Raw genomic sequence first — 27,342 nt, forward strand, 5'->3', positions numbered from 1 at the left:
GGCACCTTCACTGCACCCACACAGGCTCACTCACACACACAAGCCACAACCACAGCCATCATAGGGAGACACCCTCACTTCCAGCCCCAGGAAGTCCTGCCTTCTCTTGGGAGCCTGTGCCCTGCCAGGGCCTGGAAGGAGACATGGGGGTGCCCCCACCCAAGGCTAAGGGGCCCTGGGTCCAGCTCCAGAAACTTCTGACCTCCTGGCTCATCAGAGGAGGCGACTGGGATCAGCGTATGGAGGAGGCACACATGCAGCAACAGAAGAGGTGGGTGACTCTCACCTCCCCACAGCCCCCCGGCCAGGCCCCAGCCTGCCCCGAGGATGGTGAGGGGCAGAGGATGGCCAAGGCATCCGTCAGCCTCCTAGAAGGGTGCAGCTGGGAGAAACGGGGTACAGGGTGAAGGGGGTCCTGTGAGTCCCAGGTGCCTTGAGCTGAGAAGATGTGTCTATTGAATTGATGTGTGGAATTCTGTGGAATGTATGGAGCTGGCTGGGTGGGAGGGAGAGAGCAGAGCCAGGAGCCCAGTCCACCAGCTGTGGGTGGTGGTGCTGGGTTTGCTTCTGGGGAGTGCACCTGGGGGAGCGTTTCAGGGTAGCCCTGCAGGGACCCATCCTGCAGGCAGGCCTCCACCCAGGGTGTTTGGGGGACCCAGTCTCCCTTAAGAGAAGACTTTGCAGGTTGGGGTTCAGTAGGGGCTGGTTCAGGGGCATGGGGTCCACCCCCTTCCCCCAGGCCTGGGTCACTTCCTGAGATCACTCATGATCTGTGGACAAGGCTCCAAGTTTTCATTTTGCACCAGACCTCCAATGTACTAGAGCCACCCAGGGAGCAATCAGAGCCCTCCAGCTGGGAGGCTGCCTGCTTATTGCCACCCCCACCTCACGCCCTGCAGTGCAACCTTCCACCTTTGACCTCCTGGGCCTTGTGTAGTCCCCTCAGGACAAGCCCCATGGGCTCTGGTCTGCCCTGCTGCCCTGCCCCCTGCCCTAGGGGACAGGGCCCAGGCCGAGGGTCTAGGGGAGGGCAGGCTTGCAGAGGGCAGGTCCCAGCATCTCCCCAGACAGAAAGCAACCTGCTCAGTGGCCTTGGGAGACAGAAATGGGGGTGGGGCTGTCAGCTTCCCACTCTTTACAACCTGGCCGTCCCTATATCCTTCCCGCTGTCTTTCAGACCCTCAACCCCTGACCTGTGTTTGCCTGTGGAGCCAATTCTGTCTCCAGGGTCAGCTCTTGATTAGTTCAACCCAGGTAGGGGGAGGCAGCAAAGATTGCTGCAGAGGCATGATGAGAAAAAGACCTTACCTGCCCCTAGTCAGGAAAGCCCAAACTCCCTAAGTCACATACAGGCCTTGGGACCCCTGAGTCCACTGGTAAACAGAAAGGAACAGACCCGGCTTCATCCCTGCCCAGACTCCATGTCCGTTGTCCCCCAGAATTCGGGAGTCTCTACTGCTTCGGGCCGCCAAGGAAAATGACCTGTGTGCCCTAAAGGAGCTTCTGCTGGATGGAGCCTGTGACATCCGACAAAGAGGTGGGTCCATCTGGCAGAAAGCTGGGCAGAGCATCTGACCCTGCACCCAGGGCTCTGGGTGTTTTCACAAAGGGGTGTGAAGGCGTTCACCAGGCTTCTTCCTCACGGACCTCTGGGAGGTTTGACGTCCCTGTCCCCTCCAGGGGCCCTAGGGGAGACGGCGCTGCATGTGGCTGCCCTCTACGACAACCTGGACGCAGCCCTGCTGCTGTTGGAGGCGGCCCCGGAGCTGGCCCGGGAGCCCATGGTGTCGGAGCTTTATGAGGGTGAGGCTGGGCTGGGGGAGGGAAGGCTGGCTGTACACTAGAGGACTAGGCATTTGAAGTCGCCCCCGCATGGGTGTTTGGTGAACCCAAGTGGGAATCCGAGCCCCCTCTTCTTTCCTTCCCTCCGTCTCCCTCTTCCTGTCAGTCGAGACTCAGGTCAACAGGGCACCTGACCCCGTCATGCCTGGGGGAAAGGGGAAGAGACAAGCTTTCAGATCCCAGACTCCCTGCCCTCTGTCCCGGCCAGTATGGGGCATGGGCCAGGAGCAGACAGGGCAAGGACCCCACGGGGACCAGACAGCCCTCTGATGCTATCTCTGGCCAGGCCAGACTGCACTGCACATCGCTGTCGTGAACCAGAATGTGAACTTGGCACGAGCCCTGCTTGCTCACGGGGCCAGCGTCTCTGCGAGGGCCACAGGGGTGGCCTTCCACCGAAGCTCCCGCAACCTCATCTACTTTGGTGAGACTCGGGGCTGGGGGGTGGCAGGAGGAAGGGGTAAGGAAGGGGGTGGAGAAGGGTGCTAGGCAGATACATCGTCCCTTCTCTGCTTCTCTCTAGGAGGGTCCCCAAGCTGAGGTGTGGGGGAGGCCACTGGGAACTGCCCCTCACTCTCCAACTCATGGCCTCTGTCCCCCAGGGGAGCACCCACTGTCCTTTGCTGCCTGCGTGGGCAGCGAGGAGCTCGTGCGGTTGCTCATTGAGCACGGAGCGGACATCCGAGCCCAGGACGCCCTGGGTAAGAGGGGCTAGGCCCCGCAGGTGTAGGGGCCACACTGGGCCTGGGTGTGGCGGCCACGTGACACCATGTCCCCCCAGGAAACACTGTGCTGCACATCCTCACCCTCCAGCCCAACAAGACCTTTGCCTGCCAGATGTACAACCTACTGCTCTCCTTCGATGGCCGTGGGGGGGACCCCCTGCAGTCCTTGGACCTTGTGCCCAACCACCAGGGCCTCACTCCCTTCAAGCTGGCGGGAATGGAGGGCAACACCGTGGTAAGGACACCCACCCTGGGGCTACCTAGCACCCTCCCCCACATGCTGGTCCTCGGGGGCTCCAAGGGCTCATCCTCTCTGCCTCTTGGCCCCCCAGCCAGAGTAAGACCCTTTCTCATCTCCCACCACTCTGGTACCCTGCTGTCCGGCTATCCCCCATCTCTCCTGCTTTTGCTCCCCAAGGTCTTGGGGGCTTGTTGCATCTGGACCCCTCCCTGGGATTGTCTGTAATCCACCCACAGAGCCTCTGAACTCCATTAACCAAGCTCTGGAGGGGGCACGGGGTCAGGAGAGGGGTCTGGGGGTCAGTGTGCATGTGGTCCTTGTGCCCACCCACGGCTGTGGTCACGAGGAAGTGCAGCCGCCTGCTCCAGCAGTCCTGGCCCCCCAGAGCAGCCCGCCACACCTGGCGACCGTCCCTCAAGAAGGTGTCAGTCCCTCCTGACTCCTCTCTGCCCCACCCCAGATGTTCCAGCACCTGATGCAGCGGCGGAAGCACATCCAGTGGACCTACGGGCCACTGACTTCCACCCTGTACGACCTCACGGAGATCGACTCCTGGGGAGAGGAGCTGTCTTTTCTGGAGCTTGTGGTCTCCTCCAAGAAGCGTGAGGTGGGGTGTGCAGGAGGATCAGCCTCAGGGCAGGGTCTGGCCTTTGGAGAAGATCTTTCGCCTTTGGGAAACTAGCCTGGCAGCAGGCCCTGTTATGTCACCCTCTCCGGCTCCACTAACACACTGAACTTCAATCCTTCCTGCCTTTCTTTCTCGTGCTCATATTTCAAATGAGCAAGCTTCCACTTGGGAGTCGCTTCCATTCATTCATTCAGCATCGGGAGCACCTGCTGTGCCCCAGGTACTGAGCGAGGAACAGAGATATAACACAGCTCCTGTCAACTTCCCGCCATTCTCAGACCCTCAGTAATTACTATAGAGTGCAACCTCTACCATGATTGGGGTGGGTGCTATGTACCATGGCAGAAAAACTGAGGGAGGAAGTGCTTGAGCTGGGTCTTCAAGGGAGTCTCTGGGTGGTGTAGATGGTTAACACATTCAGCTGCTAATCAAAAGATTGGAGGTTTGAGTTCACCCAGAGGTGCCTCAGAAGAATGGTCTAGCAGTCTACTTCGGAAAAACCAGCTACTGAAAACCCTGTGGAGCGCAGTTCTACTCTGACACGCATGGGGTCTCCACGAGTAGGAGCTGCCTTGAAGGCATTTGGTATTCTATCCCTTAGCTCCACCAGGAGACCTAGACTCCTATCTTATGGTGAAAATAGAGTCTGTCTGGCTAGATAGAACACCTTCAACTTCCTGCCCCAACCTGCCAAGCATGTCTGCATCCCACTCCCCATGTCTCTTTCCCTCCAGGTTCCATGGAGAAGGAACCCTTTCTGCTGATGGCTTATCCCTCCTGCTGTCCTTGGTACCAGCTCTTCCTACTTTCTGAGACCCTTGTCCCATCTGTTGCCCTCTCTCATTTGTGTGTTTAACTCTCACTGCCTACTGTCATCAGAGTGCCATCCTACCTGACCTGGGGTATCCCCACATCCTACCGTCTGTCCCCTCTGTTGCTCTCCTTTGGGCCATAGGGCCTGCAAGGCAAATCTGCTGGAACCCTCCAATTGCTCTCCATTGCATTCAGACTCTCCACCTTGGTGTCAAAATGTAGGTTGATCTGATCCTTGTCTCCTTCGCACCTTCTGACTTCCATGCACCACTCCCAACAGATTCTCCCATATCCCCACCATGCCTCATCTGCAAATGGGTGGTGGCTTCTTTTACCTTCTGCCTTGGCAACTGCTGCTACTTTGTGGAACAATCTTTCCCAGCTTTCCCCTCACTCAACCAGCTGCTGCTCATCCTTCGAAGCCTCTCTGGTGCCTCACGTTGACATCTATAGTAGTTTATCTCAGTACTAGCCCAGGGCCCAGCATGTAGTGTAGCTGGCTAGTTGTCTGTAAAGGAAATGACTAACTGCCCTGCCCCTCTGGGTCCCATTGGGAAGCCCAACACTCCTCATCATGCTGATCACCCCAAGCTACTCTCTCTATCCACGCAGGCGCGCCAGATCCTAGATCAGACTCCTGTGAAGGAGCTGGTGAGCCTCAAGTGGAAGCGTTTTGGGAGGCCATATTTCTACGTGCTGGGCGCCATCTACCTCCTCTACATCATCTGCTTCACCATGTGTTGCATCTACCGCCCCCTCAAGTCCCGTGGAGGCAACCACACACATTCTCGGGATATCACCATCTTCCAACAGAAACCACTACAGGTGAACATTCTCGGAGGGGGATGATGGCGGATAGTAGCACAGGGTGATGGTGCTGAAGACCAGAGTGACTCTCCAGGAACAACACCACTCACTAGGCTCCAGGGTAGAAGTAAGACATGAGAAGTGGGGCCAGGGAGGGGGCTAAATGTGTAAAAGATCATTTGTCCAGGAAGCTATAGCTTTTTTCATGAACTTTGAAGGAGTGTTTGGTATTAGGAACCCAGGACATTTGTGAAATGCCTTACCAGTTACAAAGAGGACCAGCCCTATGTGGTAGGAAGTTCAAGGGAAACCCTGTTGTTCCAAGGGAGGAAAATCACGCCCCAAGACACCAGAGTCCATTCTTGGGCTGTTAGGGCAACACAAAAAGCCGGACTGGCCGGTGTTCTCTTCTGTGTACTGTTAATATGGGGCACTGGCAATGGTGTGTCAGCTGTCCCACCACCTGCGCCATATACCCCAGAAGGATGCTGGGATTGGATAGCAGCTTGAAGTCGATAATCTCTGCAGCCCCTTTGTGAGCCTGCCACCCTGTGATGTCCTCAGAGACCTGGGGTTGTGAGGACGGTTGAGATATGGAGTAGATTTAACAACCTGCTTCTGAAGGCAATGAATGTACTTCTGAGCATATGGACTCAACGAGCATCGCTACATCTGGGGACCGATTGCTCATCGGTGACCACACATTTTTGTCCTGGTAAGCCAAAACAGCTGAAAGGGGGTGCAGGCATGTGGGCAGAAAGCAAAAAACAGGGAGAAAAGATTCTGGAAGACAAGTCAGTGCTGGAAAGTGGAGATTTGTCTTTATGTAGAATGGGCTAGCGACAGGGAGAGCTTGCCTGAACCCTGGAAAGGGTAGTTTGGATCAGAAAAAGAAAATAAACTGTATGCTAAAAAAAAAAAAAAAAATGCTAGTCAAGGAGAAAAATCTCCACGTTGAGTAACACCAAAGACAGTGGTACGCACAGAGCAAGAACAGGCCAAGAGCGTTACTGGAACTTAGCTCGGTGGGGACATTCTTTCTCCTTTTCTGTTACTGCCTCTTTCTGTATATTCGGTTCGCATGTAGGACAAAGCAAGATTTGCTGCCTTGAGAGGAAGGCCGAGTGTAGGGGGCTGTCTCGTTAGGGGGCAGTCATGGAGAGGCCATGTTGTATGTGTCCATTTCAGCATGATGGTCGGCTCTGGTATGGAGACCACTTTGGGGAACAAGAACACGAAAGAGGCAAGAGGGAAGGGGTGACTAGAAATGGAGGAAATTTATGAACATGGAGGAGTGGGGTGCCGACTGTCGCATTCTTGTGGCCCTACTTCCTTAGGTGCCTTCTTCCCCACCTTCATTGCCTCCCAGTGTTTGCTTAAAGATTTCCCAGGTGTAGATGGTGGGAGTGTTTTGCCTGGGAGTTGGGTGATGCTGGCGATCGATTTTCTCCCATCTCCTTCATGTGTGTGTCTCTCTCTTTGGGAGAGGACTAACTGTGTATGAGCACGTTCCTTTGACCCACAGACACAGGTCATCCCAATTATCTTGAACAGATCCCACCCTGTTGCCTCAGGACTAGGAGAAGTACAGTTACAACTGAGTGCCCCTTCCTCCAGTTGCCACCTAAACCGTGGTGACACCATGTGTATCAGAGCAGAACTGTGCTCCACAGGTTTTCAATGGCTGTGACCTTTCAGAAGTAGATCGCAGACCTTTCTTCTGAAGCACTTCTTGACAGACTCGGACCTCCAACCTACCCCGAGGGCCTCCTAAGTGCCCCTACCTTCCTTCTTTTTTCTTCCCTACTCCTTCCTCCTTCTTCTTTAGCATCTTTATCCTTTTGCCTTTTGCTTAGGTAAAAGCCACTTTGGACTAGAGACTTTGGGCTTTTAAATATTCTTATTTTGAGGTTGGGGGTAGGAAGTTCAGAACGCTGCAGTAAGGGTCCTGGACAGTGGACAACACCAATGAAAGGTCCCTGTTCTTTGATGTCATCATTGGAGCCTTGATCCTGAGGTTATGGGACATCCATGTGCCTCTGACTCAGTAGCAAGTCAATTTGGGTTAGATTCAGGGGCTCCCAAACTGATCACCATGATTCGAAAGACTCTGCCTTGAAGACATATAGTGTTTGTTAATTAACAGGAAATTCTTCTTCTTCTATGTTTAATCACGAGAAAGTCACAGAAAAGTGAAAATGCACGAATACAGCCTCTTGACTTGATTCCTGCGATGGGTGACATCTGAGTTATCTTGTGGAGCTTTTCCTTGGATCAGTGGATACTTTCATATCCAATCATATAGTAAGCCTGGAAGCTCAGGCCTTTCAGTCACAGCAGGACCCCTCTGTGGATCTTCTGCCATCCAAAGGAACTGCTGGGCCCATGACCCCTAAGACTCCTTTCGGCTCTGAGGACAGCCCACGGGACTGTCCCAGGACAGTCAAAATGGAAGGAAACGATGTCCTTCTATTTACATGAGGTGGCACCTCACTGTAGCACTGGTTCTCTTAGGTTTCTAAGTGAGTAAAAAGTTCAAAGTCAGCAAGTCAGGCTGCTTGGGTTTTAGTCCTAGCTCTGAAATTAAATAGTTGCTTGGCCTTCAGCAAATCTCTTTGCCTTTTGACTTCTGCCACTTGCTGGAAAAAGAAAACAAAGCAAAAAGCCACCACATTCAAGTGAATTCGAACTCATGGCAACACCACGTGTTACAGGGTAGAACAGCCCCATGGGATTTTCTTGGCTCTAATCTTAATGGAAGCAGATTGCCAGGCTTTTCTTCTATGGTGCTACTGGGTGGGCTCAAACCACTAAGCTTTAGGTTAGTCACTAAGGTCTGTGGTGTTTAACCATGACTACACATTAGAAACCTGGAAAGCTGGTGCAAATACAGGTTTCCAGGTGGCGCAGTGGGAGCCTTGGTGGCGCAGTGGTAAGAGCTCGGCTGCTAACCAAAAGGTCGGTAATTCAAATCCACCAGCCCGTCCTTGGAAACCCTATGGGGCAGTTCTGCTCTGTCGTGTAGGGTCACTATGACTTGGAATTGACTTGATGGTAATGCTTTTTTTTTTTTTTGGTTAGGTGATGCTCAGAATGAGCTGAGGCCTGGCAGTGGTCTTTAAGAACCTCTGAGTGATTCTCACCTTCAGCCAGGGTTAGGAACAGGGCTTCTATCTCGAGCCTATTTGGCTGGGACATTCCAGTTTCAGGGAGATCACCCAGATCTTTTAGAGACTCCTTCAGCAGAGGGCACTGATCTCCCCTCATCAGATTTCCCTTTTGTCTCTTAAAGAAAATACCCTAGAGCTCTCCTTTGCCCTCTTTCCAGAAACCTTTCACTCATTCATGCACTGATTCATTCATTAAAGAAGCAATTACAGAGAGCGTACGCTATGCTATGTCCTGGTGGCGTAGTGGTTAAGAGCTACAGCTGCTAACCAAAGGGTCGGCAGTTCGAATCCACCATTTGCTCCTTGGAAACCTTATGGGGCAGTTCTACCCTATGCTATAGGGTTGCTATGGGTCAGAATCAACTGGACAGCAGTGGGTTTGGTTTTGGTTTTTGACTCTATGCTATGGGGTCACTCTGAGTTGGAATCGACTCCTGGGCAACAGGCTTACTCTATGCTAATAGCAATGATTGTGAGAATGGCTCAGGATGGGGCAGTATTTCCTGCTGTTGTACGCTGGGTTGCTGTGAGTCAGAACTGACTCGATGGCACCTAACAACAACTCTATGCTAAGAGTCCCTGGGTAGCACAAACCGTTAACATCCTCGGCTGCTAGCTGAAAGGTCAGAGGCTCTAGTTCACCCAGAGATGCCTCAGAAGAAAGACCTGGCAATCTACTTCCAAAATATCAGCCATTGAAAACCCCAAGGAGCAAAGTTCTACTCTGACTCTTGTGGGGTTGATGTCAGGGTCTACTCAACACCACTTTCCTGGTGCTGCGCTTTAAACGCTGCTCCAGGTGCGGGTAACCCACCAGACGTGGTCTGGACAAAACACTCAGTTCTCCACCTTTCTCAACTTTGCACTGGTTTACATTAATCAAATGGTCATGTAAATAGACGTTAAATTACAACCTATGAGTTTAACAGGGATCTGGTTGCTCTGGGAAGCCAGGGAAGGCATGTCTGAGGAAGGAGACTGAGTGAGGCCTGGGTGCAGGCTAAAAGGTGGACCCAACGTTCTAGGCATCAGAACACATCCTCAAAGGCCCTGAGGCAGGTCAGGGACTGAGAGGCCAGGGCAGATGGAGCAGGGAGCCGGGCTGGGGCTCCAGGTTAGGTTGCCTGGCAGGTCCTCCTCAGTCATGCAGGTCCTCCTTGTGGCCCCATTGAGGACTTTAGCCTTGATCTTGAAGGCAACAGGAAGCCGCCCAGGGGATACTAGAAGGGGAGTGACTGTCCAGGTGACAAGGGAGTCAGGCAGGAGCTTATGCAGCCCAGCAGGTAATGGTGGGTAACTCAGGGGCTCTGGTAGGGGTGAGGAGAAGGCAAAGTCATCATGATTTTGTGGTGGATTGGGTGCACAGGGTGAGGGAACGACTCATAGGACTGCACTTATTTTAAATCATGTGCCCTGTCACCTGTCCTTGTGGTAGACTTGCCTTTCCATCATTATTCCTCATAAGCACTAAACAACCCGAAACACCACACTATTTGAGGACTCAGTTGATCTCCATTGCTCCATGACTTTGCTCAGGGATCCTCACTAGCTCACTGTGGAACAAGCACAGAGACAGGAGAGGTGAGGGAAGCAGGTGGCTGGCAGGTAAGAAGATCTCAGGGTGCTGACTAGGGGAAGGCTCTGGGGTAAGATCCTGGTCTCAGCTTTCTTCCCGGTGTTCCTTGGAGATGTCCAGGTAGCATCTATCCTCCCTCTTTTGTGCTTACTTGCTTCTGTGCTTCATCTGCTCCTTGTATATCTCAAAAGTGATTGGTTAAAGGTACATCCTACACTGATATGGCCTTGCTAACATAACAAGAATTCCCTATTCCGAAATGGGATTACATCCAAATGTAAATTGTTGCTGTTGTTGGGTGACCTTGAATAGATTCCAACTCACGGTGACCCCATGTGACAGAGTAGAACTGTCCCGTAGGGTTTTCTAGGCCTGTAGCCCTGGTGGCGAAGTGGTTAAGAGCTCAGCTGCTAATCAAAAGGTTGGCAGTTTGAATCTACCAGCCCCTCCTTGGAAACCCTATGGGATAGTTCTACTCTGTCCTATAGGGTCGCTACGAGTTGGAATTGGCAATGTGTTTGTTTGTTTGTTTGTTTTTGAGTTAATCTTTACAGGAGCAGATTGCCAGGTCTTTCTCCTGAGGAGCGATTGGGTGTGTTCAAACTGCTGACCTTTCAGTTAGCCGCTGACTGCTTAATGGTTGTGCCACCAGGGCTCCTTGTCCACATGTGTAGGAGTTAGGATTCCAACACATATTTTGGGAGGACACAATTCAATCCATAATGAATGACAAGGTATTATATCATTTATTCCTCATAAATACCCTAATCAGCAAGTACAAGCATTACTATCATTTTGAAGATGGTGAGCCAGAGGTCAAGTGAGGTTACATCATTTGGCAAGAATGCCCAGTGAGCCAAAGGCAGGGCTGGGACTGGGGGCAGGCCTGCTGTACTTCAGAGTCTGGATTTCTCCCTCCAGAGTGGGGTCCTGGACCCCAGCCTTCTTCCGCCCTAGGGTCCACTGGGTGAGAATTTCCTGTCTAGGCGCTGAAAGCTGGCCAAGGCCTGCCTCACTGCCTTTATCTGGCCACGCCCAATCTTTCCCTGTCAGAGTGAGGAAATATTGGCATACTGGGTCAGGGGGTCAGACATGGAACCCCCACCTCTACGTCCAGCTACTGAGCTACAACTATTCCCTAGTCTTGATAGCAGACACTATTCTCCGATGTGCTTGACCAACTGGAGCGAAGGGCCAGTCTCACTCCTGTAGGGATAGGTAAGCTCTCTGGAGATAGTGGATGTTTACCAAGTCAGTCCTGAGAAAAGGGAGGGGCGGGGGCATGAAATGAATCCCTAAGAGGTAGCTGAAGGTGGAAACCAACAAACTTCCATCTCTTGGTGGCCCAGTGACTTTCAACTTGGGGTACATATCAGAAACCCTAAAGCGGCTTTTATGAGATGTCAGGTTGTCCTCCAAACCCATCGTATTAGAATGCCCAGGGCTGGGCTGGGCCCAGGGGTCTAGCACAGGCTTCCCAGGGGAATCTGACAGGTTAGGAACCTCCCCCAGGTTAGAAGGTCAGAGCCATTCTTGATGGAAAGCCAACAGGTTTCCCTCCTGGGAGCTTCAGCCTTTGCAAGCCTGGGATCCTGGGAAGGGAGGGCACAGGGCTGGCATTCACAAACTGACCCTGGGGCCCTCCCACTTCTGACTTTCCCCACAGTGGAACAGCTCAGCAGTGCCCCCAGGCCTTCCACCCCCACAGCTGGGATTCCCTTCAAGGCTAGAGTCAGCTGGCTGGTGAGTGAGTGCAATCTCATTAGGCCCATTCTCAATGAAGTATGAATGGCCGACCTGCTTAGAAGGATTTGGCTGTTGACAACTCCTGAAATTCCAAGCCCTGTGATGAAGTGAAGAATTCCAGGCATTGTTGGTAGATATTTCTAAGGGGGTGGGAGGAGTATTCTAAGTGCGTTATTAGCCAGGCCTGCTTAGGTGACCTTGAGCCCTTGTTGTTTGTTGCTGTCCAGTCAGCAACTCATAGCCCCCCCCACCCCATTTACAACAGAACAAAACCTTGCCTGGTCCCATGCTATCTTCATGATCGTTGGTGTGCTAGAGTCTATTGTTGCAACCGCTGTGTATTTTGAGTGTCTTCTTACCTAGGGGACTTGTCTTTCAGCACTGTATCAGACAGTATTCTATTTTTTTTTTTATAATTTTTATTGTGCTTTAAGTGAAAGTTTACAAATCAAGTCAGCCTCTCACACAAAAACTTATATATACCTTGCTACATACTCCCAATTACTCTCCCCCTAGTGAGACAGCCCACTCTCTCCTTCCACTCTGTCTTTTCATGGCCATTTCGCCAGCTTCTAACCCCCTCCACCCTCTCATCTCCCCTCTAGGCAGGAGATGCCAACCTAGTCTCAAGTGTGCACCTGATCCAAGAAGCTCACTCCTCACCAGCATCCCTCTCCAGCCCATTGTCCTGTCCAATCCATGTCTGAAGAGTTGGCTTCGGGAATGGTTCCTGTCCTAGGCCAACCGAAGGTCTGGGGGCCATGACCATCAGGGTCCTTCTAGTCTCAGTCAGACCATTAAGTCTGGTCTTTTTATGAGAATTTGGGGTCTGCATCCCACGGCTCTCCTGCTCCCTCAGGGGTTCTCTATTGTGTTCCCTGTCAGGGCAGTCATCGGTTGTAGCCAGGTACCATCTAGTTCTTCTGGTCTCAGGCTGATGTACTGTCTGGTTCATGTGGCCCTTTCTGTCTTTTGGGCTTGTAATTGCCTTGTGTCCTTGGTGTTCTTCATTCTCCTTTGATCCAGGTGGGTTGAGACCAACTGATGCATCTTAGATGGGTGCTTGCTAGCATTTAAGACCCCAGACACCACTCTTGAAAGTGGGATGCAGAATGTTTTCTTAATAGATTTTATTATGCCAATTGACTTAGGTGTACCCTGAAACCATGATCCCCAAACCCCAGCCCCTGCTACAGTGGCCTTCGAAGCATTCAGTTTATTCAGGAAACTTCTTTGTTTTTGGTTTAGTCCAGTTGTTCTGACCTCTCCTGTATTCTGTTGTCTTTCCCTTCACCTAAAGTAGTTCTCATCTACTATCTAATTAGTGAATACCTCTCTCCTACCCTTCCTGCCCCGCCCCTTGTAACCACAAAAGAATGTTTTCTTCTCAGTTTAAACTATTTCTCAAGTTCTTATAATAGTGGTCTTATACAATATTTGTCCTTTTGCAACTCACTAATTTCACTCAGCATAATGCCTTCCAGATTCCTCCATGTTATGAAATGTTTCACAGATTCATCATTGTTCTTTATTGATGCGTAGTATTCCATTGTGTGAATATACCATAATTTATTTATCCATTCATCCGTCGCTGGGCCCCTTGGTTGCTTCCATCTTTTTGCTGTTGTAAACAGTGCTGCAGTAAACATGGGTGTGCATATATCTGTTTGTGTAAAGGCTCTTATTTCTCTAGGATGTATTCTGAGGAGTGGGATTGCTGGATCATATGGTAGTTCTATTTCTAGCTTTTTAAGGAAGTGCCAAATCAATTTCCAAAATGGTTGTACCATTTGACATTCCCACCAGCAGGGTAGAAGTGTTCCAGTCTCTCCACAGCCTCTCCAACATTTATTCTTTTGTGTTTTTTGGATTAATGCCAGCCTTGTTGGAGTGAGATGAAATCTCATTGTAGTTTTGATCTGCATTTCTCTAATGGCTAATGATCATGAACATTTCCTCATGTATCTGTTAGCTACCTGAATGTCTTCTTTAGTAAAGTGTCTATTCATATCTTTTTGCACATTTTTTTAATAGGGTTATTTGTCTTTTTGCAGTTGGATTTTTGCAGTATCATGTAGATTTTAGAGATCAGACGCTGATCGGAAATGTCATAGCTAAAAACTTTTTCTCAGTCTGTAGGTAGTCTTTTTACTCTTTTGGTGAAGTCTTTGGATGAGCATTGGTGTTTGATTTTTAGGAGCTCCCAGTTATGGAGTTTTTCTTCTGCATTCTTAGTAATGTTTTGTATACTATTTATACCATGTATTAGGGCTCCTAACATTGTCCCTATTTTTTCTTCCATGATCTTTATCGTTTTAGATTTTATATTTAGGTCTTTGATCCATTTTGAGCTCGTTTTTGTGCATGGAGTGAGGTATGGGTCTTGTTTCATTTTTTTGCAAATGGATATCCAGTTATGCCAGCACCATTTGTTGAAAAGACTGTCTTTTCCCCATTTAACTGTTTTGGGGCCTTTGTCAAATATCAGCTGCTCATATGTGGATGAATTTATGTCTGGATTCTCAATTCTGTTCCATTGGTCTATGTATGTGTTGTACCAGTACCAGGCTGTTTTGACTACTGTGGCTGTATAATAGGTTCTAAAATCAGGTAAAGTAAGGCCTCCCATTTTGTTCTTCTTTTTCAGTAATGCCTTATTTATCCAGGGCCTCTTTCCCTTCCATATGAAGTTGGTAACTTGTTTCTCCATCTCATTAAAGAATGTCGTTGGGATTTGGATGACAGTATTCTATTCTGATTCATAGGATTTTCGCTGGCTAATTTTTGTAGAGGGTCAGTGAAAACAAGGAAAGCCCTCAGTGAGATGGACTGACACAGTGGACACAACAATGGACTCAAACATACCAACAATCATAAGGATGGCACAGGACTGGGCAACATTTTGTTCTATTCTACATAAGGCCACCGTGAATTGGAACCAACTTGATGGCAACTAACAACAACAAATTTCAGAAGTAGTTTACTAGGCCTTTCTTCCTAGTCTTCAGTCAGGCAGCTCTGCTGAATCCTGTTCACCATGTGTGACCCTGCTGGTGTTTGAAATACCAGTGGGTGGCCTAGCTTCCAGCATCACAGCAGCACGCAAGCCACCGCCGTACAACAAACTGACAGATGGGTGGTAGGACCTTGAGCTAGGAATTTGTAAATTCTAGAAAAGCCCTATTAATTGTTATCCTTTTCCTCATTTGCCCCGTATAGATGTTCCCATTTCTACTTTCTGATACCCCCTCCCTCCACCGTCTCTGTTCCATAACTCTCAGCAAGGTTCAGCTGGCACTGGCCTGCCTCCCCATCCTTCCCTCCCTCCTTCCATCCTGTCTTATTAATGGAGCCCTTACCACATTGTGCGGTGTGGGTAAATAGTAGGAGTAAGATGTCCCTGCCCCCGGGAGCCCCAAGATTGCCGGAGAGACCTGTAGAACCCAGACTATTTCATTGTGCTGGGGTGAGGGCTACACCATGTGCCTGCAGGAGAGCGCCTAGCCTGGGGGTGGAGAGGGTGCCTGGGAGGAGTGTCCACCTGAACTGAGATCTGAGCCATGAGCCAGGCAGCCGTGGTGGAGGAAGAGGCTCTAAGAAAGGACCCAGCTTAACCGAGACCCAAGTAGTGGCTTGTGGCAAGGCACACAGGAGAGGATGTGAGGCTGGGCCAGCCTGGGGTGTATGCATCACACTCAGTAGTCTGCATTTCATTTTTTTTTAATTCTTATGGCACCATTTGCTGTGATTGTTGTTGGTTGCCATCAAGTTGATTCTGACTCAAGGTGACTCCATATGTGCAGAGTAGAACTGCTCCACAGGGTTTTCAATGACTGTGAACTTTTGGTAGCAGATCGCCAGGCCTTTCTTCCTAGGTGTCTCTGGGTAGCTTCAAACCACCAACCTTTCAGCTAGTAATGGAGCTTTTAACCGTTTGTGGCACCCAGGGACTCCACGAGCATTTTTAATTAAAAGACACATGTGCAGGATTCAAAAACCAAATGACACGAACAGAATAAAGTGTAGCAATGTCCTGCCCTGTCTGTCCACCCCTGCCTTGTTTCCTGGAGGCAGCCCGTTTTGGCCTCCTTAGCTCTTCGTTCTTGGTGTACGAATTCCTAGGTGGTACAACCAGTTAACATCCTCGGCTGCTAATTAAAAGGTTGGAGGTTCAAATCCACCTAGAGGTTCCTCAGAAGAAAGGTTTGCAGATAGATCTACTTCTGAAAAAGTATTCATTGGAAACCCTGTGGAGCTACTCTGTTCCGACACACATGGGGCGTGATGCGTCAGAATCGAATACGCGGCAACTGCTCTTTGTTCATTGGTTGGTTGGTGTTGCCATCTTGCGGAAGGTGATACTTCTACCTCTAGTTACTAGTCAAACTGAGATGTTGTCTACTGAAGAGGAAGCTCTATGATAAAGACCTAGACTACCCCCTCCATTCCCATGTCCTTTTCATTCTTATTCTGTTGGCATTGTGGAGCTGTGAAAGGTGCTAAACTGAGAAGTGGGGTGATAACCTTTGTATTTTAGAATAACAGCCCAGACGCAGGGTAGGTTCAGGGTTGAGAGAGGAAAAATGGCCTCAGGGAAGTCTAGATAGTACCTGTTGTGGGTTTGTGTTAAGGAAGTGGTATCTTGAGTTGAAGGGAAGGGAGGATTCCAGAGAGCCTCAGGAGATTGAATCAACAGGCTCTTGCGAATAATTTGAGCCTCAGCTAGTTCACCTTGCCAAACAACCTTGATTCCCAAGTCTTTTCATCAGGGCCACAAATCCAGAAATCTGTGGACCAGCCTCTCAATACAGACAGAAAATCTTGAATATAATCCCTAGAGATTCAAGTTCTAAAAAATTCAAAGGAAAATTCCATCACCAATTTAGGTTTCAGCTTAATTCTAGGGATATAAGCATAGTTCATTAAGGAGGAAAACCTTATCCTTAGTGCAATAGACATCAATAGCCCATTTGCTAAATACCCACTTCCATTTTTAAACTTTGAAAAGAGTCTGTATTCTAAACCAAGAACTGACATTATGCATCACCAAGATTCCCCTTAACACCAAAAGAAAAACAAAATGGTTTAAAATTCCAATATTATTGTCATTTTTATTCCAACTTTCACACACGTATGTTACCTTTTGTTTTCCAGAGGGAGCAAGTAATGAAAAAAAAAAAGCAAACAAACAAAAACCCTGAAATAGGGTCCGTGTAAGGAGCCTTGGTAGCTCAATGGTTAAGTAATCGGCTGGTAACCAAAAGGTCAGCAGTTTGAACCCAGTAGCAGCTCTGCAGGAGAAAGACCTGGCAATCTGCTACCATAAAGATTACAGCCTAGGAAACCCTATGGAGCAGTTCTGCTCTGTCACATGGAGTCGCTATGAGTCAGAGCTGACAGCACCCAACAATAGGGTCTGTGTGCTGGTCTTGGAGAGCCACCAGGAAGGGGCTCTGAGGAGAGCACATTGGTCTTTACAGGCTGGCACAGGGGAGAGGACCCCAGGGATAGTGGGGGGGGAGTGGGCAGGCAGCTCCTCTAGAGTAGTTGGGGTTGAGCTGAAACAAAGGCTTGGGGCTTCTGGGCACCTGTGACACTTGCTGGTGACCTGGGCCAAGGAAACTCCTACTCGTAAAGGAATCTGCTGGATAAACAAAGAGCTGGTGCCGGCAAGTCCCAGCAGGAGGGCTTGGTGAGCATACTGTCCCCATCGTTGTCCATTAATTGGGATTCCACTTTCCTACCTGGTCAGTGCCCCAGGCTCTTGTTGGAATCTCCTGAGAAGTATCTGCTGCCTTTCTCCCACTAGCCACTAGAGGTGCTCTGATCCCCACAGCACTCTCGGCCATGTGGTAGATAGACAGTTCATTCTTTTGATTGAGCCTAGAAAAAGTTGATGGCATTTTCCCGAAAATACTCAACCAACATACTGAGTTTTAAAAAGAATTAGCAAATGTTGTACAGACAAATATATAGCATAGATGCAGTTATTTTATTCTATGCTTGATGTTATTTTGTTTTTATAGTTAATGTGTTTATAATTTATAGTTTATCCTACTCCTTGCTAAGGAGCCCTGTTGGCACAGTGGTTAAGCCCTCGGCTGTTAACCGAAAGATGGGTGGTTCAAACCCACCCAGCGGCTCCGTGGGAGAAAGACCCAATGATCTGCTTCAGTAAAGATTACAACCAATAAAACCCTATAGGACAGTTCTACTCTGCCATGTGGGGTAGCTAGGAGTCAGAATGGACTTGATGGTACCCAACAAGGACAACAGCACTCCTTACTACCTGACTCTAACAAGGAGTTGGAACAAGACAAAACAAAACAGCAACAAAAAGAACTCAGTTTTCTTAGAAGCAAGGCAAAAGAGATATTTTCCATTATGTGATAAAACAAAACTTACCAGTTTCTCAAGACAGATAAGCATCAGAGAAGTTTACAGACTGTTGATTCTTTACGTAAACCAAAAGCCAAACCCATCGCCGTTGAGTCGATTCCGACTCATAGCAACCCTATAGGACACAGTAGCACTGCCCCATAGGATTTCCAAGGAATGCTGATGGATTCAAACTGCTGACCTTTCGGTTAGCAGTGTGTCTCTTAACCAGTGTGCCACCAGGGAAGTCTAGTCATGGATTGTAGGGTTCTGCAGACACATCAAGGCCAGCTCCTATCTTGGTCTTTCCTGAAACATTCTTACTGCCCCTTGGTAAGTCTGGTCCTACCCGAACCTAAAGCCGCTACGACCTCTTTCTGTTGGCTCAGCCTTCTTGCCTTGATACGCTGAAGTGTGTTCTCAGCTCCTCAGTACACACATCAGGAGCTACTGCTCATAGCGTGGCTGCACACCTAAAAGGTGATTCACCAGGTGGTAGCTTGTCATCACCATGAAGAACCTACACCGAGCCTTTGATGCATGGACTTGTGTTCTGGTTACAGGGTTTGCCACAGTGACAAATACAATAGGGTGGTGGGTGGTGGTGACGAGTGGGGCTTTTCTTCATCTTGGGCAGACCTTGGGAGCTTTAGACCCTGTCTTCGTTTCCCAGGGCTGCCTAACAAAATGCCACAAACTGGTTGGCTTTTAAGAGTAGAAATTTATTGTCTCACATATCTGGAGCCCAGAAGTTTGAATTCAGGCCATGTTGATTCCTTCTGATTGCTTTGAGAGATCTGTTTCATGCCTGTCCCCCAGCTTCTGTGACAGCTGGCGATCACTCCAATCTCTGCTTCCACCTTCATGTGGCCATCTTCCCTCTCTTTCTCTTCTCCTCTTTTATAAATTCACTCTTATGATTGGATCAGGACCCATCCTACTCCAGCATGATCTCACGTTAATGGATAACATCTTCAATGACCCTTTTTTCCAAACAAGGCCACGTTCACTGGTACAGAGGTTAGGACTTCGACATATCTTTTGGGAGACAGTTGAACCCATAACAGAATACTTCCCTTAGAAGTTTTGGCTCTCCACATCTTATTCTGACTTTCTCCCTCAGGAGGCCTATATAACCTACCAGGATAACGTCCGACTGGTGGGGGAGCTGGTGACCATCTTCGGGGCTGTGATCATCCTGCTCTTAGAGGTAAGGTGTGGGCGGGGTCCAGGTAAGGCCATCTGCCCAACACCCATCCTAAGCTCCAGTCTTTAGGGAGCTTAAAGCCAGTGTCTTTGTGTCTCTCTGGCCTTTCCTCAGATCCCGGACATCTTCAGGGTCGGGGCCACTCGCTATTTTGGGCAGACCATCCTCGGGGGGCCATTTCATGTCATCATGTGAGTGTCCCCACCTCCTAGCCCTGCCTTCCTTCCTGAGTCCTTCCAGGTCTCCAGTTCATTCTCTGGAATCTAGTCCTCAGCTGACCCTCACCTGGGGGATATGGCTGTAGTGGGCATGGATGTGGGGCTGGACGTGTGTTTTCGGTATAAGGACTAGGCCAGAGTGTGTGAGTCTGTCTCAGTACCTTCTTGCTTCTGGTCCCCAGGATAACCCAGCCCTCTTCTCCCCCCTACCCCCAGCATCACCTATGCTTGCATGGTGCTAGTCACTATGGTCTTGCGGCTCACCAATGTCAACGGGGAGGTGGTGCCCATGTCTGTCGCCCTGGTGCTGGGCTGGTGCAGCCTCATGTACTTTGCACGAGGATTCCAGATGCTGGGCCCCTTCACCATCATGATCCAGAAGGTCCGTGCCTCCCGCAAGTATCTCTTGTTGTCAGCCACAGGACCTGCTGGCAGAGGGATGAGTGTGGGAGCAAAAGGGAAAATGCTGCTTGGGGTGGACTTGGTGGTGCTTTAGGGCTGTTAGGGTAGCTGCTCAGGGATAAGTGGAGAAGTACTCATCCTCACTCTCTCCCTTTCTTTGTCTCCGGTAGATGATCTTTGGAGACCTGATGCGGTTCTGCTGGCTCATGGCTGTGGTCATCCTGGGCTTTGCCTCAGGTAAGATCTCCACTCCCTCCTCCATTGACCATCAAACCCAGTTCGCCAGAGAGCCAGTGTTCACTTTTGCTCTCAGTTCTCCTTTGCCCTTATAAGTGAGTCAAAAAGCACACCCATCTACAAAGAGTCTGGGCCACTTGGGTTGGCCTAGAGGGAGACCCATGTGTTCTGAATCTGCAGGTCATTTATATTCGTGTTGACTTAATGCCCAGCAAGGTCTTTAAAGGTGAGGGAAAGAATGGGCTTTGGAGAGAGAGAGACATTACACAGGAAAGACTGGCCAATCATAGACATTTGAGAACTATGTGGGCAAAAAGAGAGTGCAATGTTTAACCTCCTATATTTACAATTCAGAAGAAAAAGTATAATGCATTCAGTAAATTACAATGTTCTTTTTTTTTTTCCATCTGTGGGCATTTAAAGTTGAGAAAAAGGGAAGAATCAGAAAAAGAAGGTACAGAAACAGTTTGAAGAATAGGAGAGGGAAACAGAAAAATAAGAGTTGTGAAGAGAGATGGAAGAACAGAGATGAGCAGAGACTCAGTCAAGGTGACATGGGAGAGAGCCAGGGAGAGAGAGAAAGGAACATGGAGGAAAAGACAACGGAGAAAGAGCCAGAGGGAGGGATGGGGGAAGTGAATGAGGAGAAGAAAATTCTCAGGGAGGCGCGGAATGCAGAAGGGCCCAGGTAAGAGAGGAAGGCCTACAATTCTCATCCAGTCCCCAGTTTCTGCAGCTGACAAGGGGATTGTACTAAATGATCTTTGAAAACCATCCAACTCTAATAGAACATGACTGGGTACAGGGGGCACTGTTCCTGCTGTTCCCACAAAACAACAGAGCAAAAAAAAAAAAAAAAAAGATCTGAGCTATGAAAAGGTAGAGCTGTGACAGTCTTGCCTGTTTGCGGTATTCCACTGCCCTGAGTCCTCATCAGCCCTTTCTCCCCACCCCCACCCTATCTGCATCTACACATATGCAGATTACACAATGAGTACTTTTCTGTAGATGTCCTCTACCCCACCCCCTGGACTGTCTCTTCTTGGCCTCACACTTGCTTTTTCTTTGATAAATAATACTGTTTTGTCATAGACCCTATTTCTGCTCCTGGTTCGGGTCACCATATTCATGTCTTGGTTCCCCGTACAGAGAGGAGGCTTAAAAGTTCTAATGCTTCCATAAGATTCCAAGATGCCCACTGTCCTCCCACTGCACAGGGATAAATTTCTTATGATGGAAATCCCAGGGAAGGCCCAAAGGCCATCAAGATAAAAAAGGTGCTTTTCTTTTAGTCTTTTCATGCACTCAGCTCTTTAACAATGTTGGAGATTCCATGCATTCTTGTAACAACTTGCCTTTTAAATATATGGCTTTCTAAAATGTAAAAAACCAGTTAGGTGACTTATTTGATATTTTTTTTTTTTTTGCTCAATGGCTGGCTATCACCATGACCCAATGATGACCTTAGTCAGGGGACATCTTAGGGTCAGCCAGTGCCAGAGGTAAAATATGACCTCCATGCACACATAGCCATGCATCTGCACTTTGGGGCATGTACGTGTGTGTGCACATGTGTGAGTAGATGAAGATGTGTGTATCGGATGTAGGATGAACCCTGAGCAGGCTCATGCTTGTCATGTAACTCTGTTTCCCCATCTCCGTGCCCTCTTCCTGGGCGGAGCAGCGTTCTATATCATTTTCCAGACAGAGGACCCAACCAACCTGGGGCATTTCTACAACTACCCCACGGCTCTGATCAGCACCTTTGAGCTCTTCCTCACTGTCATTGATGGGCCTGCCAACTATGATGTGGACTTGCCCTTCATGTTCAGCATGGTCTACTGTGCCTTTGCCATTATCGCCACATTGCTCATGCTCAACCTGTTGATCGCCATGATGGGTGACACTCACTGGCGGGTGGCCCAAGAGCGGGATGAGCTCTGGAGGGCCCAGGTGAGTTTTTAAGTATTAATACAATCCTGCTAATGTAGGTAAAGTAGAGGGTCAGTGGAAACAAGAGAAACCCTTAATGAGATGGATTGACACGATAGGCTGAAACATGCCAGTGATCATGAAGATGGTGCAGGCCCAGGCAACCTTTTGTTCTGTTGTACATAAGGTCACCATGAGTTGGTGCTGACTCGGCGGCAACTAACAACAACAACAATCTTGCTAAGGGACAGGGAATGGAGAGAAAAATCAAAACAGGATATGAGATGTTGGACCACTCAGAGAAGAGCCATAGTGTAACCATAGGAGTCATCACTTCAATATGTATGTAAACCTGAGGCACCCAAGGATAGATGGAGGGAGTAGGAGGATAAAATGATAGGACAGGGGCACGAGGTGGAGGTTTTGATCCCAGGGGAAAAGCAGGCAGACTCAGGAGTCACGCTTGATTCCAATGGGAGCTAGTAACTCTCTTGCTCTCGTATATTCTAGTTCTTATTTTGGATCTGATCTTCTGTTTACTCCTGTAAATCCCAATTTCTCCCTAATCTTTTTTATTTTGGTTTCATCATAGATTAATAAAATATTAGCATTGAAAGTGGCCTTAGTGGTCTGTTAGTTGAAGGTCCTACCTAACATCATCATCACCTATTGGCCTGAGAGTCATTCAATATCCTTTTGAATACTGATTAGGAATGTATTAGCTCATTGATGTGGGCAGGAGTTGGGGAGAGGTGAGTTTTTCCATATGTTGAAAGTTTTTGTTATTAGAAAGGCCCATGTTGAATTGAGCTGAACCCTTTCTTCCTATGATCCCACTCTTCGGCCCCAGTCTTTTCCTCTGGTACGATACAAAACACGTTCTTCCATATGGGCACCATTCACACACTTGGATACAGCCATCGTGTACCCCCTCAGACTTTTCATTCATTTACAAAGAATTATTCAGAGTCTGTTGTGTGTTGGGGAATGTCTGGGACTGGGGACACAGTATGAACCCAACAGTTGCAGTCTGTGACCTCCTGGAGGTAGCTGTCTAGCTGGGAAGACAGACTAACAAACAACCTACAGAGAGTTGCACAGTGACAGTAGTAAAAAGCCCCAGAGAGAAGCACAAGGGCTAAGGGAGGACACAACAGGGGAATCTGACTGGAGAGTGAGGAAATGTGTCCGGAACAAGCGACATTTAAGGTGAGACCATAAAGGTGGGGAGGAATCAGCCAGTTAAGGATGGAGGATAAGGTTTGTGTCCATTAGAACTCTTGGCTGCAGGGACAGAAAACCAAACTCAAACAGACTTTTACAAAAAAGGGCGTGGGGAAGAGAAGGTATCAACTCACAATGGAAATTTAGAGGAATAAACTGGCTTTAGGGAGGTCTGGATGGCATCTCACACAGGCATTAAAATCTCTGTTCTGCTCTCCTCTGTTGGCTCTCCCACCATGATAACGAGGTAGCTAGTAGATGCCCCAGATTCCTCAGGGAAAGAGCAGGTACACAGCATTGCACAGTTACAAGGCACCATTCATGCTGTATTCTGTGTGCTTCCCGATGCTGTGCAACACTTCAGCCTTTAAAAGAGTATCTCTTCCCCAGTGAGCCCAGTTCCACCTCATTGGAACAAGTTGGGTCTCAAGTTCATACTTAAATCTAAGGCTACAGCCAAGGGCTGAATAGTGGTAGAGGTGGTAGAAATGGTGATGGTGGTGGAGGTGGTGGTGGCAGTGGTGAGGGTGGAGGTGGTGGTGGCAGTGGTGGAGGTGGTGAAAATGGTGATGGTAATGGCAGTGGTGTGGTGGTAGAGGTGGTGGTGAAGGTGATGGTGGCAGCGGAGGTGGTGGTGATGGTGGGGGTGGTGGAGGTAGAGGTGGAGGCGTGATAGTGGTGGTGCTGATGATGGCGGTGGTGACAGTGGACGTAGAGGTGGTGGTGGAGGTAGAGATGATGATATGGCCGTGATGATGGTGGCAGTGGTGGTGGTGGTGATGATGATGGCAGTAATGGAGGTGGTGGTGATGGTGAAGGTAACGGAGGTGGTGGTAGTGGTGATGGTGATGGTGGTGATTGGAGGTGGTGGCAGTAGAGATGGAGGTGGTGATGGCAGTGGTGGTGGTGATGGTGATGATGGCGATGGTGGAGGTAGTGGTAATGGTGGTGGTGGTGAAGGTGGTAGTGGTGGTGGTGATGGTGATGATGGCGATGGTGGAGGTAGTGGTAATGGTGGTGGTGGTGAAGGTGGTAGTGGTGGTGGTGATGGTGATGATGGCGATGGTGGAGGTAGTGGTAATGGTGGTGGTGGTGAAGGTGGTAGTGGTGGTGGTGATGGTGATGATGGCGATGGTGGAGGTAGTGGTAATGGTGGTGGTGGTGAAGGTGGTAGCAGTGGTGTTGGTGGTGGCAGTGGTGATGGTGATGATGGGTGATGGTGGAGGTGGTGGTGGTGGTGGTGGAGATGAAAGTGGTAGTGGTGGTGGCAGTGGTGATGGTGATGATGGTGATGCTGGAGGTAGTGGTAGTGGCAGTGATGGTGGGGTCAGTGGAGGTGGTAGTGGTGGTGGTGATAGTGGAGATGGTAGTGGTGCAGGTGGTGGTGATAGGGTTTGGAGGAAAATAGGTTGACCAGAACTGTGTGCAGCCCAGTTTATTCTGCCCAGTGGACTGAAGGGGTGAAGGAGCGATTCCCAGCGAGAGTTCAGTTACCAAAAGAAGGTGGGGGCTGAATGCGAGGGCAAGAAGAAACCATAAATGTCGTTTTCAAGGGACAGAAGGAGAAGAGATATCCAGGGAAAGGGAATGAAATGATTGAGAGTCCTGAGGTAGCAAGAAACCTAGAGAAGGCCGGTGTAGAGTGCCCAGGAAGTTGGGGAGTGGAAGAATGTGAGGCTGGAGAATTGAGCCATTTAAGGATTGCTAGCTCCTTCAACTATGAAGCCTTCCTGGCCCTAACCCTTCCTGCTTGGACCCCCTGTTCATGCCCTAAAAGATCATGCTCTTTTCAGAACTAGAATGGTCCTCATATGAATGCAACCGTGTGTTAGAGAGGGGTCATGCTAGAGTACTATTAATACCACCTAAAGTTGAGTCAGGTCTTCTAGCAAATATGCAGTTGGCCCTTATGAAGCTTGTGATCAACTCTAACCTCTGCATTTTATTCACATGAGGTACCTAGCTATGCTATTTTACCTTTTTTCTTTTACCTTTATCATGCAGCATGAATGTAGGGCCTTCCCTTTGGTTTCCTTAAATTCCACCTTATTGGTTTTAGACCAGCATTCTAGTCTGATGAGGTCATTTTACATTACTTCTATCACTATCCAGTCCAGATTTGTGTCACAGGCATATTTGATAAACGTGTCTTCTATGTTTCATCTAAGTAATTAATGAGGGCTGGGCAAAGGACAGAACACATGATGTGCCACTAGAAATTTCTCTCCCAGAGTCATTAATCAGCCTTCTGCCTCTTAGGGTATGGGTATTTAACTTGCTGCAAAGTCCTTGAAAGTTGGCATCATTATTTTATACACAGTATCATAAAGAGTATATTTAGTCATTTTATTTAAATCAATATAGTGAGTCTGTGGCTTTCCTATAAAGAAGGAAATGAGATTAGTTGGGAGTGACTCATTTCCCTTGGATATGAACAGAAAGGTAAAATACCCTCTCTCCTTTTCCGATGAAGGCTATGTAGAGTAACCAGTTCCTGGTACAGACTGTGGGGTGGGGGACAGACAGGCAACCCCATCACTGACGTGGTGTCCTCACCTGGCAGTGCTATCTGATTCCCTCTGTTGGTGGACAGAGTATGGGGTCGGCACAGACTATGGGGTGAGGTAGATGGCTGTCCTCACCACTGATCTGGTGTCCTCGTCCCACAGTGCTATCTGATCCCCTCTGTCACTGGACAGACTATGGGGTAGGGGAGAAACTATGAGGTGGAAGACAGGCTATGAGGTGGAGACAGATGATCATCCTACCACTGGCCTGGTGTCCTCATCATGCAGTGCTGCCTGGTCCCCTTTGTTGTGTTAGTGGCCTCAGGTCTCTGGACCCCACAGCACTGAGTTCTCCCTCTGCCTCTGGGCCCTTCCAGGTCGTAGCCACCACGGTGATGCTTGAGCGGAAGCTGCCTCGCTGCCTGTGGCCTCGCTCTGGCATCTGTGGGCGCGAGTACGGGCTGGGGGACCGCTGGTACCTGCGGTGAGTGACATGCCGGAGGCCATGTGGGTGATCCCATGTGGGTGTCCAGGCCACGGCTTCCCTTCTTTCGATTCTAACCTGGACCCTCTAGAGGAGAGGTCCTCACTCTATGAGGTGACACTTTGAAGGCCTGTTAGGGGGAGGGGATGGAGGCGATGTGCAGGAACAGAAAGAAGGCTGGCAATGAATGCCAGACTCTGTGTGTGTCAGGTGGTAACGTGTGCAAGCTCACGTGTGTGCATCCCTGTATGGGTGTGTGTACAGTGACCTGACCTGCATTAGTCTCCATCTCCTCCTTCTTGTTCCTCATCCATCTTGAATCCAGCTTCCTCCTTTACTCCCGTGCTCAGCCCCTGACCTGCCCTCTCTCCCCACGTTTGTTTCCAGAACTGCATTCTCCTCTTCCTCGTGACACATGTATCCCTCATTAGCTCCATGTTCTCTCACATTCACACAGAGACACCACAAATCCTAGATTCAGATCCTGGTTGTCCCACCTCCTTCCCCCCGCCCCCAGCTCCCCGCCCCTCTGCTCCACTGCCTGCCCTTGGCCCTGGATGCTTTCCCTGCTTCCACTCTGCTCTCCCTCCACTCTCGTGGTCCTGTCTCCCACATGGCCCACTAACCACTCAACTCTGCCTCTCCCCCTTCCCACACCAGAGTGGAGAACCACCATGACCAGAACCCTCTGCGAGTGCTTCGCTATGTGGAAGCCTTCAAGTGCCCTGACAAAGAGGATGAACAAGAGGGCCTTTCTGAGGAACCGATGTCTGTGACTGAGAGTGGGATTCTGGCCAGAGCCTCGCTGGCCCTGCCCACACCCTCCCTGTCCCGGACCACATCCCGCAGCAGCAGTCACCGTGGCTGGGAGATCCTTCGTCGCAACATGCTAGGACACGTGAACCTAGGGCTGGACCTTGGTGAGAGAGATGGAGAGGAGAATATCTACCATATATAACAAGGATCTTATTACTCTTGACCTGAGTCCAAGTGGGCCTGGGGGGTGGGCTGAGAGGGAGACACCTACATAGGTGAGCATCTTCCATGCCTGTTGGTCATGGAGAGTGTGGAGAGCATGGTTCCTGGAGGTCATATCTCACCTGCGTATCAGCCCTTCTGGAGATGAGCAATGGGGAGTGGAGTCTCACCAGCTTCTGGGTTCTTAGAACCCCCACAACTGGGGATCAGGAGGTATCTTTTGGAAC

General features: G+C 49.5%; 1 protein-coding gene across 1 annotated transcript; it reads left to right on the forward strand.

Annotated features, from left to right (window-relative positions):
- TRPV5 (transient receptor potential cation channel subfamily V member 5) lies at positions 1–27,095 on the forward strand. The gene is made up of 15 exons (XM_064289613.1): positions 1–271; positions 1,440–1,537; positions 1,681–1,803; positions 2,129–2,266; positions 2,445–2,543; positions 2,624–2,802; positions 3,269–3,415; positions 4,862–5,074; positions 19,050–19,136; positions 19,248–19,324; positions 19,568–19,733; positions 19,924–19,990; positions 21,675–21,943; positions 26,031–26,137; positions 26,798–27,095. Exons 1-15 carry the CDS (start codon positions 144–146, stop codon positions 27,093–27,095), a joined length of 2,196 nt encoding a protein of 731 aa, XP_064145683.1. The 5' UTR covers positions 1–143.
- The last annotated feature ends 247 nt before the right edge of the window (positions 27,096–27,342 follow it).

Source organism: Loxodonta africana, chromosome 8 (genome assembly GCF_030014295.1).
Source record: "Loxodonta africana isolate mLoxAfr1 chromosome 8, mLoxAfr1.hap2, whole genome shotgun sequence".
NCBI classification, from domain to species: domain Eukaryota; kingdom Metazoa; phylum Chordata; class Mammalia; order Proboscidea; family Elephantidae; genus Loxodonta; species Loxodonta africana.

Bases quoted from the DNA above. Each gene is read 5' to 3' on its own strand.
- TRPV5 (XM_064289613.1), top strand. From the start codon at position 144: ATGGGGGTGCCCCCACCCAAGGCTAAGGGGCCCTGGGTCCAGCTCCAG. The intron at 19,137-19,247 runs GTAAGGTGTGGG...GCCTTTCCTCAG, and splicing joins TGATCATCCTGCTCTTAGAG to ATCCCGGACATCTTCAGGGT. The intron at 19,325-19,567 runs GTGAGTGTCCCC...CCCTACCCCCAG, and splicing joins GGGCCATTTCATGTCATCAT to CATCACCTATGCTTGCATGG.